This window comes from Elephas maximus, chromosome 6, assembly GCF_024166365.1.
Source record: "Elephas maximus indicus isolate mEleMax1 chromosome 6, mEleMax1 primary haplotype, whole genome shotgun sequence".
Taxonomy (NCBI): Eukaryota; Metazoa; Chordata; class Mammalia; order Proboscidea; family Elephantidae; genus Elephas; species Elephas maximus.
The window spans coordinates 19264720-19281055 of NC_064824.1; the positions used below are offsets into that span (position 1 = coordinate 19264720).

Consider the following 16336-nt stretch of genomic DNA (forward strand, 5'->3'; position numbering starts at 1 on the left):
TTGCTGGAGATGGAATCTCATTGTAGTGCTGATTTGCATTTCTCTAATGACTAACGATCGTGCTCATTTCCTCATATATCTGGTAACTATCTGAATGTCTTCTTTAGTGAAGTGTCTGTTCATATCCCTTGTCCATTTTTTAATTGGGTTGTTTGTGTTTTTTGTTGTTGGGTTTTTGCAGTATCACGTAGATTTTAGAGACGAGACGCTGATCAGAAATGTTATAGCTAAAAGCTTTTTCCCAGTCTGTAGGTAATCTTTTTACTCTTTTGGTGAAGTCTTTGGATGAGCATAGGTGTTTAATTTTTAGGAGCTCCCAGGCATCTAGTTTCTCTTCTGGTGTTTGTGCATTGTTAGTAATGTTTTGTATACTGTTTATGCCATGTATTAGGGCTCCTAGCGTTGTCTCTATTTTTTCGTCCATGATCTTTATCATTTTAGATTTTTTATTTAGGTCTTTGACCCATTTTGAGTTTGTTTTTGTGCATGGTGTGAAGTATGGGTCTTGTTTCATTTTTTTTGCAGATGGATATCCAGTTATGCCAGCACCATTTGTTAAAAAGACTGTCTTTTCCCCATTTAACTGACTTTGGGCCTTTGTCAAATACCAGCTGCTCACTGTGGATGGATTTATGTCTGGATTCTCAATTCAGTTCCATTGGTCTATGTATCTGTTGTTGTACCAGTACCAAGCTGTTTTGACTACTGTGGCACTACAATATGTTCTAAAATCAGGTAGTGTGAGGCCTCCCACTTTGTTCCTCTTTCTTTAGTAAAGCTTTACTTATTCTGGGCCTCTTTTCCTTCCATATGAAGTTGGTGATTTGTTTCTCCATCTCATTAAAAAATGTCATTGGAATCTGGATTGGAATTGCATTGTATCTATATTTTAATGAGTAGGATGTTAGTCTCCTTTGTGGTTACCTTAGTATTTACCCCTATTTTTCTAAGTTTAAACCTAACTTTCATTTATTTCGCCCTGACTTCCTCTCCATATGGAAGATCTATGACTACATTTCTTAGTCCCTCTTTTATCGTTTTAATGTTGTCTTCTTTTACATAATGACATCACTGTTTCCCTGTTTTGAAGGCTTTTTCATCTTGATTTATTTTTGTTATTTCCCTGTCTAGGCTGACATCTGGTTGCTCCGTCCAGTGTTCTAGTCTTGGGTTGATACCTGATTTTATTGATTTTCTAACCAAAGAACTCCCTTTAGTATTTCTTGTAATTTTGGTTTGGTTTTTATAAATTCCCTAAACCTCTGTTTATCTGGAAATGTCCTAATTTAACTTTCATATTTGAGAGAAAGTTTTGCCAGATATATGACTCTCGGATGGCAGTTTTTTTCCTTCAATGCTTTATGTAAGTCATCCCATTGCCTCCTTGCTTGCATCGTTTCTGCCGAGTAGTCTGAGCTTATTCTTATCGACTCTCCTTTGTAGGTGACTTTTCGTTTATTCCTAGCCACTCTTAAAATTTTTTATCTTTGTTTTTGGAAAATTGATTATAATATGTCTTAGTGACTTTCTTTTGAGATCTACCTTATGTGGCATATGATGAGCATCTTGGATAGATATCTTCTCATCTTTCACGGTATCAGGGAAGTTTCCGGCCAACAATTCTCCCTGCATTTTCTGTTATCCCTCCCTGTTATGGTATTCCAATCACTCGTAGGTTACTTCTTTTGATAGAGTCCCACATGATTCTTAAGGTTTCTTCATTTTTCAAAAAATTCTTTTATCTAACTTTCCTTCAAATATATTGGTGCCAAGTGCTTTATCTTCAAGTTCAGAAATTCTGCCAAAACACTTGCTCAATTCTGCTCCTCTTTCTATTGAGCTAATTCTGTAATTTTATTGTTTATCTTCTGAATTTCTGATTGCTGTCTGTCTATAGATTTTTCTAGCTTACTGAATTTTTCATTATGTTCCTGAATAACCTTTTTAATTTCTTCAACTGCTTTATCTGTGCGTTCCTTGACTTGTTCTGCATATGGCCTGATTTCCTTCCTGACGTCTTGAACGGTTCTGCAATATTAATCTTTTGTATTCTGCATTACCTTCGTCCAGAAGATTCCTTGATTTTTGTTTTGAGAGCTTGTTGAAGCAATCATGGTCTGCTTCTTTATGTGATTTGATATTGACTGTTGTCTCTGAGCCATCTATAAGTTATTTATCAGTTTATCTTATGTTTGCTTACTGTATCCTAGGTTCTTGCTTTTTGTTTTGATATGCCCAAATAGGCTGCCTGAATGAGCTAGCTTGATTATTTTCACCTCTGAAGCTCTAATGTCCTGTCACCAGATGGTGAGAGCTGTTTCCACGTATATGAGCCTAAGAGTCCATTCACTTTTCTTGTAAGGATGCAGCTCAGGTGTCCAGGTAGCTGGCCATCAAGTGTGTGGTACAGGTACTGTCCTACAATCTTAGAGGGGTGGGGGTGATTGGTGTAGGTACAGGTATCTGGATGCAGCAGGGGTCACACTCTGAACAAGGCAGGGGGCTGACAACCATTCCCTGAGTGTCTGTGAGGAAAGCGTGTCCTTGTTCCCTAGAGCGCACAGGTGGGTTCTTTAGCCAGACCATAGGCACCCAATGCTTTTGGTTGTAAGGACTGGGAGATACTATTTATCCTTGGACCCGTGTTGTGGTGGCTAAGTGACCTGAGTCGAGCCACCAGTCCTTAGGCCCCTGATTTGAGTAGGTGAGGATCCTGTTCAATAGGCAAAGCGGTATCAAACATCAAACACTCACCTCTTTACCATACAGCTGGAACAGTTGCAGTCTGCCAACAAGGACCTATTCTGAAATCGGCCCACACAGGTCCATGCAGGGGGGAAAGGTATTCAAAGTCTGCGGGCCATTTCTGCCTGGACAGGTGTCGCTCCTGTCCTGAGCTCCCCAGCTTAGTGAAGCTGGCAGATTATCTTTTCCCCCAATTGTCAATTTATTCCTTCTCCAAGGCCGGGTGAATGGCTCTGAGCATGCAGCAGGACCTATGTCAGGCCCAGAGAAATCGACAGCCACTGAAGCCGGCTTGGGGGCTGGGGACATGGTAAAATAAATGCAAGTACTTAGCTTTTTCCAAGAACGCTGTTCTTCTCTGGTTCTGGAGGTGTAAGCAGGCCGTGCGGCTCGCTGTCTGTCCCTGAGGAAACCGCATCCAGCATGCTGCTGCCAGCCCCACTACAGACGCTCCAGGAAATGGCTCCTGACGGTTCCCGGCAATTCAGGTCTGGCAACTCCTCGCCACTTCTGAACCGTCTCTCCCACTCCCTGCCGCTTAGTCCGTTTACTAATTTTGCTTTTGATGTTCAGGGCTCCTAGCTTGTCATATATATTATCGTTTCACCTGTTTTTTTGGGGGGGGTTTTTTTGGTTGTAAGAGAAATCACCAGAAGCGTCTGACTACTCTGCCATCTTAGCCCCGCCTCTTTATTTACTTTTTATATGTAAACACTGTATGCTTTATGTTTATATGGAAAGAAAGGACAAAGAGTATATCTAAAGTCCTCTCAGGTCTCTTTAACGCTTGTGTCTGCAGAAAGGATATTTATATTGGGAGGAGGGGGGTGAAAGAAAGCATGGGCAATATTCCCAGAGTCCTCTTAGGTCTCTTCAAGGCTTGTGCCATGGGGAAAGAACATCTTCCCTTCCACAAGATCTTTTAAAATGCTAGTTCACAACCTGACTTGGTGAGGCAGGCCTCTGTCCTGGCTTTGGTACTGAGGATAAGTTTGAAAGTTAAGGAGAGCCCAGAAAAACCTGATGCCATCACCCTCATAGGAACTGCTCCCCAGACACTGCATCTTTATCAATGTCACAGTCAACTAACCACCTGGTAACTATCACTCCTGTTGCTAACAACATCAGAATTTTGCCATATTGTAGGTAGATGGGCAGTGGGGAGTAGCATATGCACAAGGAAAGCTCTAGCATCACAGGCTTAATATTGAAACCAGTTGCTGTTGAGCTGATGCCAACTCATGGCGACCCAACGTGTGTCACTGAAGCACTGTGCTCCATAGGGTTCCAAGTGCTGATTTTTTTTTAAGTAGATCACCAGGCCTTTCTTCTGAGGCACCTCTGGGTGGATTCAAAATTCCAACTTTTTCGTGGGCAGCTGAGCACATTAACCATTTGCACCACCCAGGGACTCCACATTGAAGGGAACCTAAAAATCATTAGGTTTTTTGGCTAGAAAAGTACAAAAGTGGCAAAGTGTAGGGACTCATTTTTATAGAAATTTAGTTTTTTTTTGTTTTTTACTTCTTATATCCCAGAGCCTCTTTACTCTTACTTTTTAATCTCATGACTGCTCCCTCTGAATTCAGCTTGATAAAAATTTAGAGTTGGGAAAGGCAAGTCTCTCTTCTTGTTTCTTGGTACTTCTCGCTCTCTCTCATCTCTCACTAGGTTCCTCTTGTTTAACATCCTTGTCTATTTTAAACACGTATATTATTTGTTCTTAGGTGGCTTACCTTATGCACTGCTTCAGCTTGAGCCTTCAAAATGTTACTCTTAAAGTCAGGAGGAACTCTCACGGCATTCAATCCTGGGCTCTCAATGGCATTATTAAGACATTTCTCAGTCAGCTTCACTACTTCCTCCTAGATATTAAAAACAGACTAAGCAGCTCTGATAGGCTATACCAAACAAACCAAACCCAACGCCACCAAGTCAATTCCAACTCACAGTGACCCTATAGGACAGAGCAGAATTGCCCCATAAGGTTTACAAGGAACAGCTGGTGGATTCGAACCGCCGACCTTTTCAATAGTAGCCGAGCTCTTAACCACTGTGCCACCAGGGCTCCCTGATAAGCTACACAGAAGTAGGAAAGAGACTGATGAAAACATCATATTCAGAGAACCAAGAAATCATTTATCTTAAGCAGCCACATCCTATTCTAGGCATAAGCCACTCTACCTATAGATTCAAGTGGAGGCCCATTAATCACAAACATAGACCAGGAATTGGTAGGGACATCTAGAGACCATCTAGCTCAACTTCCTGTCTTTAAGCAACTGAATAACTGACTACACATTTCAGGAGAAATGCTGGAATTAAATCACACACATTCGGGCTGGATTTTAAATCAGGCCCTAAAGAGGCTAATTCCTGTAATTCTGGAGCTATCACCAGGTAGATACTTGTGTCTGCGATTATGTTATGGAGCCACAAACAGGTCATCCTCAGGTATAGACTTACTAACAAGATAGGATAAAGCACAAAGCCAGTCAATAAGACCATAGTTACAACAATGTAACTATTGCAAAAACAAATAAATAGGAGGAAACAGATTAAGAAATAAATTCAAAAGAAATGCAAATACCTGCATAACTAATTTTACTTAAAATGAATAATGATCATTAATAACAATAATTACCATTATTCTTACTGTTGTTGCTATTCTAACAACTGCCTAAACAACAAATGCAATCTAAATATTTTCTTAGACTAAGACGCTCTGGGTTTGTGTTCTGGGAAACAGGCTTGCTGCTAGGTATGGCATTACATAGTACGCCACCCTTTCAGGTCTGAAAAGATTTAATTAATGTGGTTATTCTAATTTGGTGTTTCTTAGTGTGATCACCACACATCTGCCCTCTGGGTGGGACCCTAAAATCTGAATTTTGAACAACCTTCCCCAAGTGACTCTGATATACATAAAAGTCTGAGAATCACTACTTGAACTAGACGGTTTATGCCCCTAACCTCTGTGACCCCCAGTCTTCAGAATGGTTCCTAATCGCTGAAAGAAGTCCCTATGTCCTATTTCAATCAGGGCTGGTTCAGATGCTTTGACATTTTCTTTTCAGAGACAATTATGTCTCAGAGTTGAAGTTATTTGTGAAACCACTGATATTTGCACATTATGGGCTTCTCAAAGCAACCTGCCTACACGAAGAACAAACATTCTTACACATACAGCTGGTAAGAGCGTGAACAGCGGCCATCTTTCTGGAAGGCAATTTTGTGAAAGTACAAAAGCTCTAAAATTATGCCTGCTCTTTGATTCAGGACTTTTACTTCTAGGAATTTATCCCAAGAAAATAATCAAAGATGATTACAAATATTTAGTTATAAGGCAACTTATCATTGCATTGATTGTGACAGTGAAAGTTAGCCAACATCTGAATGTCTAAGAGGGACAATCTAAATGTCTACGCAATTTAATTATGGTCTGTAATGTGTTGCTGAAATACAGAAAGACGTCTACAATATATTAGTTTTAAAAACCAGTGTCATCCCATTTTTATTTTGGAAAACTATATCTAACACATTAAAACGTTTGGATGTTGGAATCTCACTACGAAATGGTAGATGTTTCATCTAAATATGAAAGTTTAGACTTGGAATATCTAAAAACTGCTACCTGTAGTTGTCTCTGAGTAGTGAGATAACAGATGATTTTAATTTCCTTTCCTAAAAATCTTTATTTTCTACAATTATCACGTATATACACTGCTGCTGTTGCGTGCCGTTGAGTTGATTCCGACTCACGGCGACCCTACGACAATGTACGTATAGTGGCAGTCCTGGGTTATGAACAAGCTCAGCTCCTATGTGTGTCTTTAAGTTGAATTTGTAGCTAAGTCAAAACACGTGCATACAGTTCTTACCTAGCTTTACTTTAGTTGCAAGCAGAGGCTTAATGCCTTTGGATTTAAAAGCTGCACGTGCAGCATGTGAAGGTGACGGTGAAGAAGAATTTGTTGCAAGTAGGGGTTGGTTCAATTGTTTGAAAGTGAGAGCAATTTACAAAACATTACAGGGCAAGGACAAGTTGTCCGTAAGTCGGTGTTCCTAACCCAGGGACTTGTGGCATAATACAAAAAAATTACTGAAATACAAGTTGAGTATAAGAGTTTTTAAATATTGTCACGACTATTTTATCATCACACGTAACTCCAACAGCGCCCAGTTACTATGATGTCTATATGTCTGCCTTGGATGGCCAAAATATAGCAAACAGAAGACCAAAAGAATTAAAAGGACACCCTGACTCCTAAGGCCCAAATTAGACCTGATCTGAAACAACTGTGGATATTCAGTCTACTATAAAGAGTCCTTGGCTGTCAGAGTCAGCTTAGTTAGAGAATATGTCAGGGGTTAAAGCAGACACAAACTCTACTTAAATTCTCAACCAGAAAGCCACCTACCCTTCCTGAAAGGTCCCAGTGTCCTCTAAAATTATTCAGGCCCAGATCTCAAACTACACCTGAAAAAGTCTTCGCTAGGAAGTGTGAACACCTTTCAGTGAGGCATTTTTATAACTCACGTCAAATAACCACGGTTTCGAACCAATTCAGCCAAGGCTGATAAAGTGAAACTGGAACAGACCCGAATTTTTACAATTTGGGTGATTCAGAATAGGAAAAATTACAGTTGAAGCTCTGGAATGGGAGACTCAGACACGGCGCTGTGAGCCCTTTCAGGAGCCTGATGCATGAGACTGGGTAACTGGCAGGACTGTGGGGACCGACACACATTCAAGATTTTGCAGTCCGTCACCATACTGGAGCAGGGCACTGCTGTTTCCCACTCTAAGCAAAATCCTACAGGCAAGAGACTTGGCTCCTATGCAACATGTACGTTACCCTTGTTTTCTGAGAGAGAGAGATTCAGTTTCTAGCAGGGCTTTGACCTGTAATTTGTCCTATTCTGGCTACTGTTCCAGTTCACCCAAATTCTAACAATTCAGGTCTGTCCTGGTGTTTCTTCCTCGGCTATCACTTAACTGGAAAGAACTGGTCCAGAGCAGTGCAAATGACCAACAGTAACTGCTTTAGCATCCAAAAGAAAAATGGTACTTTATTTACAGAGAGGTCCTAATTGTGAGTGTTCCTTAGAAACACTGGAACTGTTGAATTAAAAAACAAAAAACTATACAAACCTCCTAACCCAAGTGAAGTTATTTTATGTTTTAACCTTGGGGAGATGCAAGGAGTGATTTTAAAATTGGTTATGGTTAACTTTTTTTTTCATCATGGACCCCTTTAAGAACTGACGAAAGCTATAGATCCAGTTTATCAGAAAAATATATACATGAATACAAAGATAAGAACCTACGTTCAGTTTCATGGGACTTAATTCATGGGTAGATTCATGATCTGCAGATTAAGAATCCTGTTTTGGAAGATTAGATATGATTTACCTTACATTTTTACTAAATGTACACATAAGTGTTAACCACATTTTATAAACGGTTTCTTCTGTTTCAACTCTTTAATGTATCTAAATGATGCCAGAACAGTGCTTGAGATCATAATAAATGGGACATGTGCTTTTAGAGCTAGTCTACTATGTAGCTAAAAGAATGGTAAATACTACCAGCATAACAACCTGATTTCCAGAAACAATAAAGAAAGAAAATGCACCAATGATATTAGTATAATATTAGTAACTATTCTTCATGCTAATAAAGGGCAAGACAATCATTGCCAAATAGGGAATATTTGCCTTTGCATTCTTAAAAAATATTGTTTCTACTCAACAATAAAGTGATATGCAACAGCTCAATCAACGGGGGAATGGATAAACAAAATGGAGTACATACATCCAATGGAACACTACTCAACCAGTAAAAGAAATGAAGTCTTGATACATGCTACAATACTGATAGGGCTTAAAGACATTATGCTGAGTAAAATAAGTCAATCACCAAAGGACAAATATTGTATAACCTCACTTATATAAAAAGACAAGGACAGGCAAATGTATAGAGACTAAAGTTTATTAGTGATTACCAGGGACAGGAGGGAGGGGGAAACGGGGTCATTGCTTATGGAGCACTGAGTTTTGGTTCACGGTGATAGAAAAATCGTATTAAGGGTAGGATCGCACAGCTGATTATTTTAAGTGCTGTCAATAAGTTGTGAACCTATAAAATGCTGAATTGGCAAAAGTTGTGTGACAGATATATTTACAATAATGACAAAAAAACAGTAGCTGCTGAGGTTGCTTATGTACAACCAAACATCTCATGGGATTTGATTCCTTGGTTTGGTGGCTGAGGGTATGGTTTCATGGGACAGTCTGGTTAATTAACTTAACAATGTGTTTAGCACATCTGTTCTACCTCCTAGTTTGTTGCACAGGGCCTGGGGTCACAAAAGTTTGCAAGTGGCCAACAAAGGCGCAATAATTGGTCTCTCAATCACCTGGAGCAACAGAGTAAGAAAGACAGTCAGGAAGAGGAGGAGGCAATGGAACATGTGGCTAATTGCCTCCATCAACAGCTGCCCTCTTTGCCATGAGACCAGAAGAATTAGATGGTGCCCAGCTATAATTACTGAATGATTTGATTAAGATTCTATAGAATAATCCTTATCAAAAGTAGATGCAGAACATAATTTCAAATTCTCACGGATGCCACACTTTCTGGAGCCATGGAGGCCAGATGAACCCAGAAACTACTGCCCTAAAATAATCTTTAAACCTGAAACCAAAAAATATTCCCCGAATTCTTCTTAAAACCAAACAATAGTTTAGCTTAACTAGTAAAGAATGTCCACCTTGAACATTATGCTCCTTTAAGATCTATCTATATGGGATCAGGAAACCCTGGTGGCGTACTGGTTAAGTGCTATGGCTGCTAACCACAAGGGTCAGCAGTTCGAATCCGCCAGGCGCTCCTCGGAAACTCTATGGGGCAGTTCTACTCTGTCCTATAGGGTCGCTATGAGTCGGAATTGACTCGACGGCACTGGGTTTTGGTTTTTTGTTTATATGGGATCAAACTGACAACAACTCAAAAGATTAGACGGGAACCTTAGGGGGCAGTGAGCTCATGTTAATAGGGGAGGAACAACTGAGAAAAGTAGGATGAGATGGTCTTGGAGACATCTAGCTTAAATGGCATAACACAGTTTATAAAGAAAATGTTCTACATCCTACTCTGGAGAGTAGCATCTGGGGTTTTAAAAAGCTTCTAAGTGGCCATCTAAGATACTCCACTGGTCCCACCCCACCTGGAGCAAGGAGGAATGAAGAAAACCAAAGACACAAAGGAGAGATTAATCCAAGGGACTAATGGACCACAGCTACCACAGCTTCCACTGAGGCCGGCAGTATGCTGGCCATGCTAAATAATCAAGGGGCCATGTGGAGGGGCCGAGCCTGCCACCTTCAGTAACATAGAGGGTTAACTTCCAGCGTGGAAGCTATCCCCTTATTAAATAAAACAGGAACTAACCTCTGCTTTTAGAGTATCTCCTTATTTAGGTATACTTCCGGTTTAGACTCAGTTAAAGAAAGCAAGAGACTGGGGTCTTCGGTCCAGCTAAAACTGGTCTTGGACCAGCTCAGGCCCACCTGAACTGCACAGTACTGACAATCTTGCCCCTCAGACGACTTATTGACAGCAGAGACCAAAAAACACATCCCTGTCTATGTCCCGGACCTGGGAAAAATGACATCTTTGTGGCCCCCCCTTTCAGATGCAGAAGATTGGACTGCTCTGAGAACTCCCTCTCGGGTCAAACCAATCACCAAGCTGGCCCTACCGTGGAGGGTTCCTGAGGACTCCAGGCTCGATTTACTTTATCCATATAAACCCCTTGGGCTATTGTTCTGGGAAACACCTTGGCAACTCGAGTCCTGGTGTGCTGCTTTACTTGGCCAACTAAATAAAGCTTCTTCTTTCACTTTAATCTGCTCTGTGTGTCTTCCTACCCATGCCAAGCAGCCCAGGAAGTGTCGGGTTACATCACCAGACCACCAGACGGAGTCCAGCACAACTAGATGGTGGCCGGCTACCACCACTGACTATTCTGACAGAGATCACAATAGAGGGTTCCCGACAGAGCTGAAGAAAAATGTAGAATGAAATTCAAATTCACAAAAAAAAGACCAGACTTGCTGGTCTGACAAGAGACTGAAGAAACTCCAAGAGTATGGCCCCCAGACACCCTTTTAACTCACTACCGAAGTCACTCCTGAGGTTCACCCTTCAGCCAAAGATTAGACAGGCCCATAAAACAAAACCAGACTAAAGGGGCATCAAACCCAGAAGCAAGGATGAGAAGCCAAGAGGGGACAGGAAAGCTGGTAATGGGGAACTCAAGATTGGAAAAGGATAGTGTTGACACATCGTGGGGTTGGCAACCAATGTCAGGAAACAACGTGTATTAATTGTTTAATGAGAAACTAATTGCTCTGTAAACCTTCATTTAAGGCACAATTAAAAAAAAAAGAAAGAAGTACAGTGAGAATGGTTGTACAACTCAAAGAATGTAATCAACGTCACTGAAATTTACAGGTAGAAAACATGGATTGGTGTTATGTTTTTGCTCTGTATATTCTCAACAACAATAATAAAAAAATAAACTATACAAAAAAAATTTTTTGAAGGCTTTCAGCAAGTCTTTCAACTAAATCAAGACCTGTTGAACAGAATTAGAGAAAGGGTGGGTTGTACTAAAAGGTTTAGGTCATAACGCTTACTGTGGGTTAAAAAAAAGATGATTTTACTGTTGTTATTCAAGTTTCCTCTTTTTTCCTACACATACACGAATTTCACTTTTTAATTAAGTGAAAAAAGAACAGGTTTATAAAAGTGCAGCAAAGACAGATTTCCCAGCAAAAGAAAAGAAAAAGTATAAACTTTGGAAAGAGGATTTCTAAGAGCTCTGTAGATGCTTAACAGGTCCGTGAAGGAGACATCTGAGTACCTGGTTGTTGATGTTAACATCTATGTTGGAATGAGGGGATGGCAAAGGACTGTCCTCCATCTCAAGCTGTTTGAGCTTCTCTGAGGCATCTTTCAGAGCTAGGGAAAAAAAAAAAAAAACAGAAGGCTGGTGAAGGTATAGGCTTAAATTGCTTTTTCCCAACCCCAATTACCATCAATTAAAGGTAATAATCCAGATTATCAGGATAAAAAGGATAGAAGAGGACAAATGTATTTTCTTTCCATAACCCTGTTAGTTTGATTACTAAGAGTTAACCTTAAGCAGAACACTGCTCTGTTATCTGTTGTTGTTAAAAAGGTGTCATCAAGTCGATATTCAACTCAGTGACCCCATGGGACAGAGCAGAAGTACCCTATAGGGTTTTCTATGCTGTAATCTTTAATCTTTATGTGAGCAGATCGTCACAGGTCTTTGTCCTGTGGAGCCGCTGGGTGGGTTCAAACTGCCAACATTTCAGACAGAATCCGCGTGCTTAACCATTGCACCAACAGGGCTCCGTATCTGTATCATTCCTAAAAGCAAGTGGATATGGAATCTCTTAAGAAGGTTTACCTAGACAAGAGACTCAAGGAAGGGCTGAGAACACCTGTAGCATAATCCTTTTCTTCTATAACCACAACCCACACTCCTGTCTAAGCTCAGTACTTAACTGCTTTCTTTCCTTGGCACTGACTATACACACTGCCTACAACTAGACATATGTGGACTGTGATAGTTTATGTGTCAACTCGCCTAGGCTAGGATGCTCAATTGTTTGGATCCGCACTAGTCTAGATGTTGCCGTAAAGGTGTTTTGTAGATGCGATCAACATTTACCATCGGTTCACCCTAAGGAGATTACCCTTCATCATATGGGTGGCCCTCATCCAATCAACTGAAGGACTTAAGACAAAAACTGAGGTTGCCTCGGAAAAAATGAATTCAGCCTCAGGACTGTAACGTGGAATTTCTGCCAGAGTTTCCAGTCTGTAGGGTCAATCTGCCCTACAGACTTTGGATTTGCCAGGCCCAACTCCACTATCACATAAATTAGTTCCTTAAAATAAACCTGCTATTGGTTCTGTTTCTCTGGAGCACCCTGATCAATAAATACATGGGTTAAGCTGATCACGGACACAGATGTATTCATTCATTGATCCAGCGTATTATATCATCTTGTGTGGTGCAGGATCAGTACCCTTATGTCCCATCTAGCTGCAGAACACATTACAAATGCAGTCCTCTAATCCTGAGAAGATAATACGCTAAACACAATTCAGCTTTAAGTGAACTGTATGTAAATTAACCACCCTCCAACAACTTTTTGCAGGGACTAAATAAATGCAGTTTGAAATTTTACACTGTTACTTGACACAAAATTGTTGAATGCCTAATAAAAATTTATCTTTCAATATTAGCCAGGCAGAAAAATGGGGGGTGGGGGGGGGGACTAGGAAATCATTCTCTCCTGGTGGAAGGATCTTCTGAAAGTACCCAAGAGTTAGCCCAGTGGATTCTCATCCCTGGCTGCACATTAGGGTCCGATGGGAAGCTTTAAGAAACGCTGATCCTTGGGCTCAAACTAGACCAACTATATCAGAATCTCTCTAGGTAGGACTCTGAAGGCAGGCACTGGTAGTTTTCCAAACTCTTCAAGTGATTTTAATATAAATCACTTGATATAAAAAAAAAAAATTATAAATATAAATCTAAGTTGAGAATCACTAATTCAACACTGATCTTCTCAAAATCTTCCCTTCCACTCCATTTAATTGCCATCTCCTGGTTTTCTTACGCTTCAAATTATCTGGTACTAAATTTTAACAAATTAAAACAAGTCCTCGAGGGCCAAAATACAACCTTGAGTTTATCCCCACTTGAATTTGGAGACCATTTCAAGAACACATTTGACACACTGAACACTAATGACAAAAGATCAAGTGAGTTGTAGAATGACATTAAGGACATCATACATGAAGAAAGCATGGTGGACCCGACAGCAGGAGACGGTGTGGCGGGCTTTCCAGCCCACCAAAAGAGAAAGCTAAGTGCCTCTGGGGAGAGGCCTAGGTCTAGGCAAAAGCATACTTGCGAGCACGGCTGGGAAGAGACTGTCCTGATGGAAGAACTGTATCCTGAGTGTTCCTGAGCCTGAATTATAATTGTTACTTCCCTAACAATCCCCATAAATGTGCGTACGGTCTGTGCATTCTGTGTGGCCATTGCAATGACTTATCGAACCCAGCAGAGGAGTACAGAGTGCCATGCAAGGGACAGGCTGGTGTTAGAATGAGTAAAGATGGCGGAAAGAGGAGGCTTGTCTGGCTTCCGCCTTATGGGAGTCAGCCTTGTGCTGTTGATCTTGGTTCTCCTTCCCCCTTGTGGGGTTGGAGAAGGTCAGACACGCCATTTTTATAACACTCTCCCATCTACCACAATCTTCTGAACAAGTATGGTCTCAATAAATGTTGTATACTAATACAACACATGGGGCCCTGGTGATGCACTGGTTAAGCGCTTGGCTGCTAACAGAAAGACTGGTGATTGGAATGAACCCTTCTGTGGGAGAAAGATGTGGCAGTCTGCTTCCGTGAAGACTCAGCCTTGGAAACCCTATGGGGCAGCTCTACTCTGCCCTACAGGGTTGCTGTGAGTCAGAATCAACTCGATGAAAACAGGTAATACAATACTATAACAGCACTGAAAGAATTCAATTTTGAATTTATATAATGTATATAAAATGGAATGTAAATAAAATCAATACTGTCATCTCCATAAAGGAGAATATTTCTATTTTATACCTTGGAAATACTTTCCATTAACTAGCACTGCTTTTGGCTCAGTCTAAATTACTATAAATTACTTGGTTTGCTGTCTTACATCTTTTTAAAGGCATGCTCTGAGATACTCTGAGTTTGGTTCAGATCACCATAATAAAGCGAATATTGCAATAAAGAGAGTCACAAGGTTCTTCTGGTTTCCTCCACCACTGCCCACTGCCGTTGAATCGATTCCGACTGGTTTCCTAGTGCCTATAAAAGTTATGTTTAGACTATACTGAAGGGTCGCTATGAGTTGGAACTGACTCAGGGACACAGGTTTGGTTCTTTTTGGTAGTATATTAAGTGTGCAACACCATGTCTAAAAAAACAATATACATACCTTAATTTAAAAAAATTCTTTACTGCTAAAAAATGCTAACCATCATCTGAATCTTCAACAAATCATAATCTTTTTGCTGGTGGAGGGTCTTGCCTCAATGCTGATGGCTGCTGACTGAGCAGGGTAGTGGTTGCTGAAGGTTGGTGTGGCTGGGGCAATTTCTTTAAAATAAGACAACAATGAAGTGTGCCACATCAACTAACCCTTTCTTCCACACACAAGATTTCTCTGTAGCATGTGACGCTTCCTGACAGCATTTTACCCACAGTAGAACTTCTTTCAAAATTGGAATTAATCTCAATTTCTGCCACTGCTGTATCAACCAAGTTTAGGTAATATTCTAAATTGTTTACTGTCATTTCAACAATGTTCACAGCATCTTCACCAGAAGCAGGTTCCATCTCAAGAAATCACTTTCGTTGCTCATCATAAGAAACAATTTCTCATTCATTAAGGTTTTATCATGAGATTGCAGCAATTCAGTTACATCTTCAGGCTCCATTTCTAATATTAGTACTCTTGCTATTTCCACCACTTCTTCAGTTACTTCTTCCACTCAAGTCTTTAACCCCTCAAATTCACCCAGGAGCGCGGGAATCCACTTCTGCCAAATTCCTGTTAACGGTGATATTCTGACCTCCTCCCATGAATCCTGAATGTTCTTAATGGCACCTAGAATGGTGAACCCTTTCCAGAAGGTTTTGCATTTACTTTGCCCAGATCCATCACAGGAATCACTATTTATGGCAGCTATACAAAAAAAAAACCTGTTACCGTCGAGTCAATTCCGCCTCATAGAGGCCCTATAGGACAGAGCAGAACTGCTCCTTAGTTTCTTAGAACCACCTGGTGGATTCGAACTGCAGACCTCTTGGTTAGCAGCTGTGGCTCTCAACCACTGTGCCACTAGGGTTTTCAATAGGCTTACAAAATGTACTTCTTAAATAATAAGACTTTAAAGTCTAAATTACTCCTTGAGTCATGGGCTGCAGAATGGACCCTGTGTTGGCAGGCAAGAAAACAACATTAATCTTCTTGTACATCTCCATCAGGGCTCTTGAGTAACCACGTACATTGTCAACGAGCAGTAACATTTTGAAACGAATCTTTTTTTCTGAACAGTAGGTCTCAACAGTGAGCTTAAAATATTCAGTAAACCATGTTGTAAACAGATGTGCTGTCATCCAGGCTTCCTTATTCCATTTCTAACGCACAAGCAGAGTAGATTTAGCACAATTCTTAAGGGCCCTGGAATTTCTGGAATGGTAAATAAGCACTGGCTTTAACTTCAAGTCATCCGCGGCATTAGCCCCTAACAAGAGTCAGCCTGTCCTTTCAAGCTTTCAGGCCAGGCACTGACTTCTCCTCTCTAGCTCTGAAAGTCCTAGATGGCATCTTCTTTCAATACAAGGCTCTATCATCTGCACTGAAAATCTGTTGTTTAGTGTAGCCCCCTTCATCAATTATCTTAGCTAGATCTTCTGGACGTGGCTGTG

The 16336-nt window shown here is 40.6% G+C and overlaps 1 protein-coding gene across 10 annotated transcripts in view; it reads right to left on the bottom strand.

Annotated features, from left to right (window-relative positions):
* The window catches only part of EPB41L5 (erythrocyte membrane protein band 4.1 like 5), a 221259-nt gene that overhangs the window by 60636 nt on the left and 144287 nt on the right, over positions 1–16336 (bottom strand). For all 10 annotated transcript variants that reach the window (XR_007518074.1, XR_007518075.1, XR_007518078.1 and 7 more), the window contains 2 exons: positions 11679–11776; positions 4482–4610 (listed from right to left, as the gene is read on the bottom strand). Coding sequence is in view for 6 of the 10 variants with exons in the window: in XM_049889155.1 (XP_049745112.1) it covers positions 4482–4610; positions 11679–11776 (227 nt within the window). In the remaining 4 variants the exon portion in view is untranslated. The remainder of the gene's footprint in view (positions 1–4481; positions 4611–11678; positions 11777–16336) is intronic.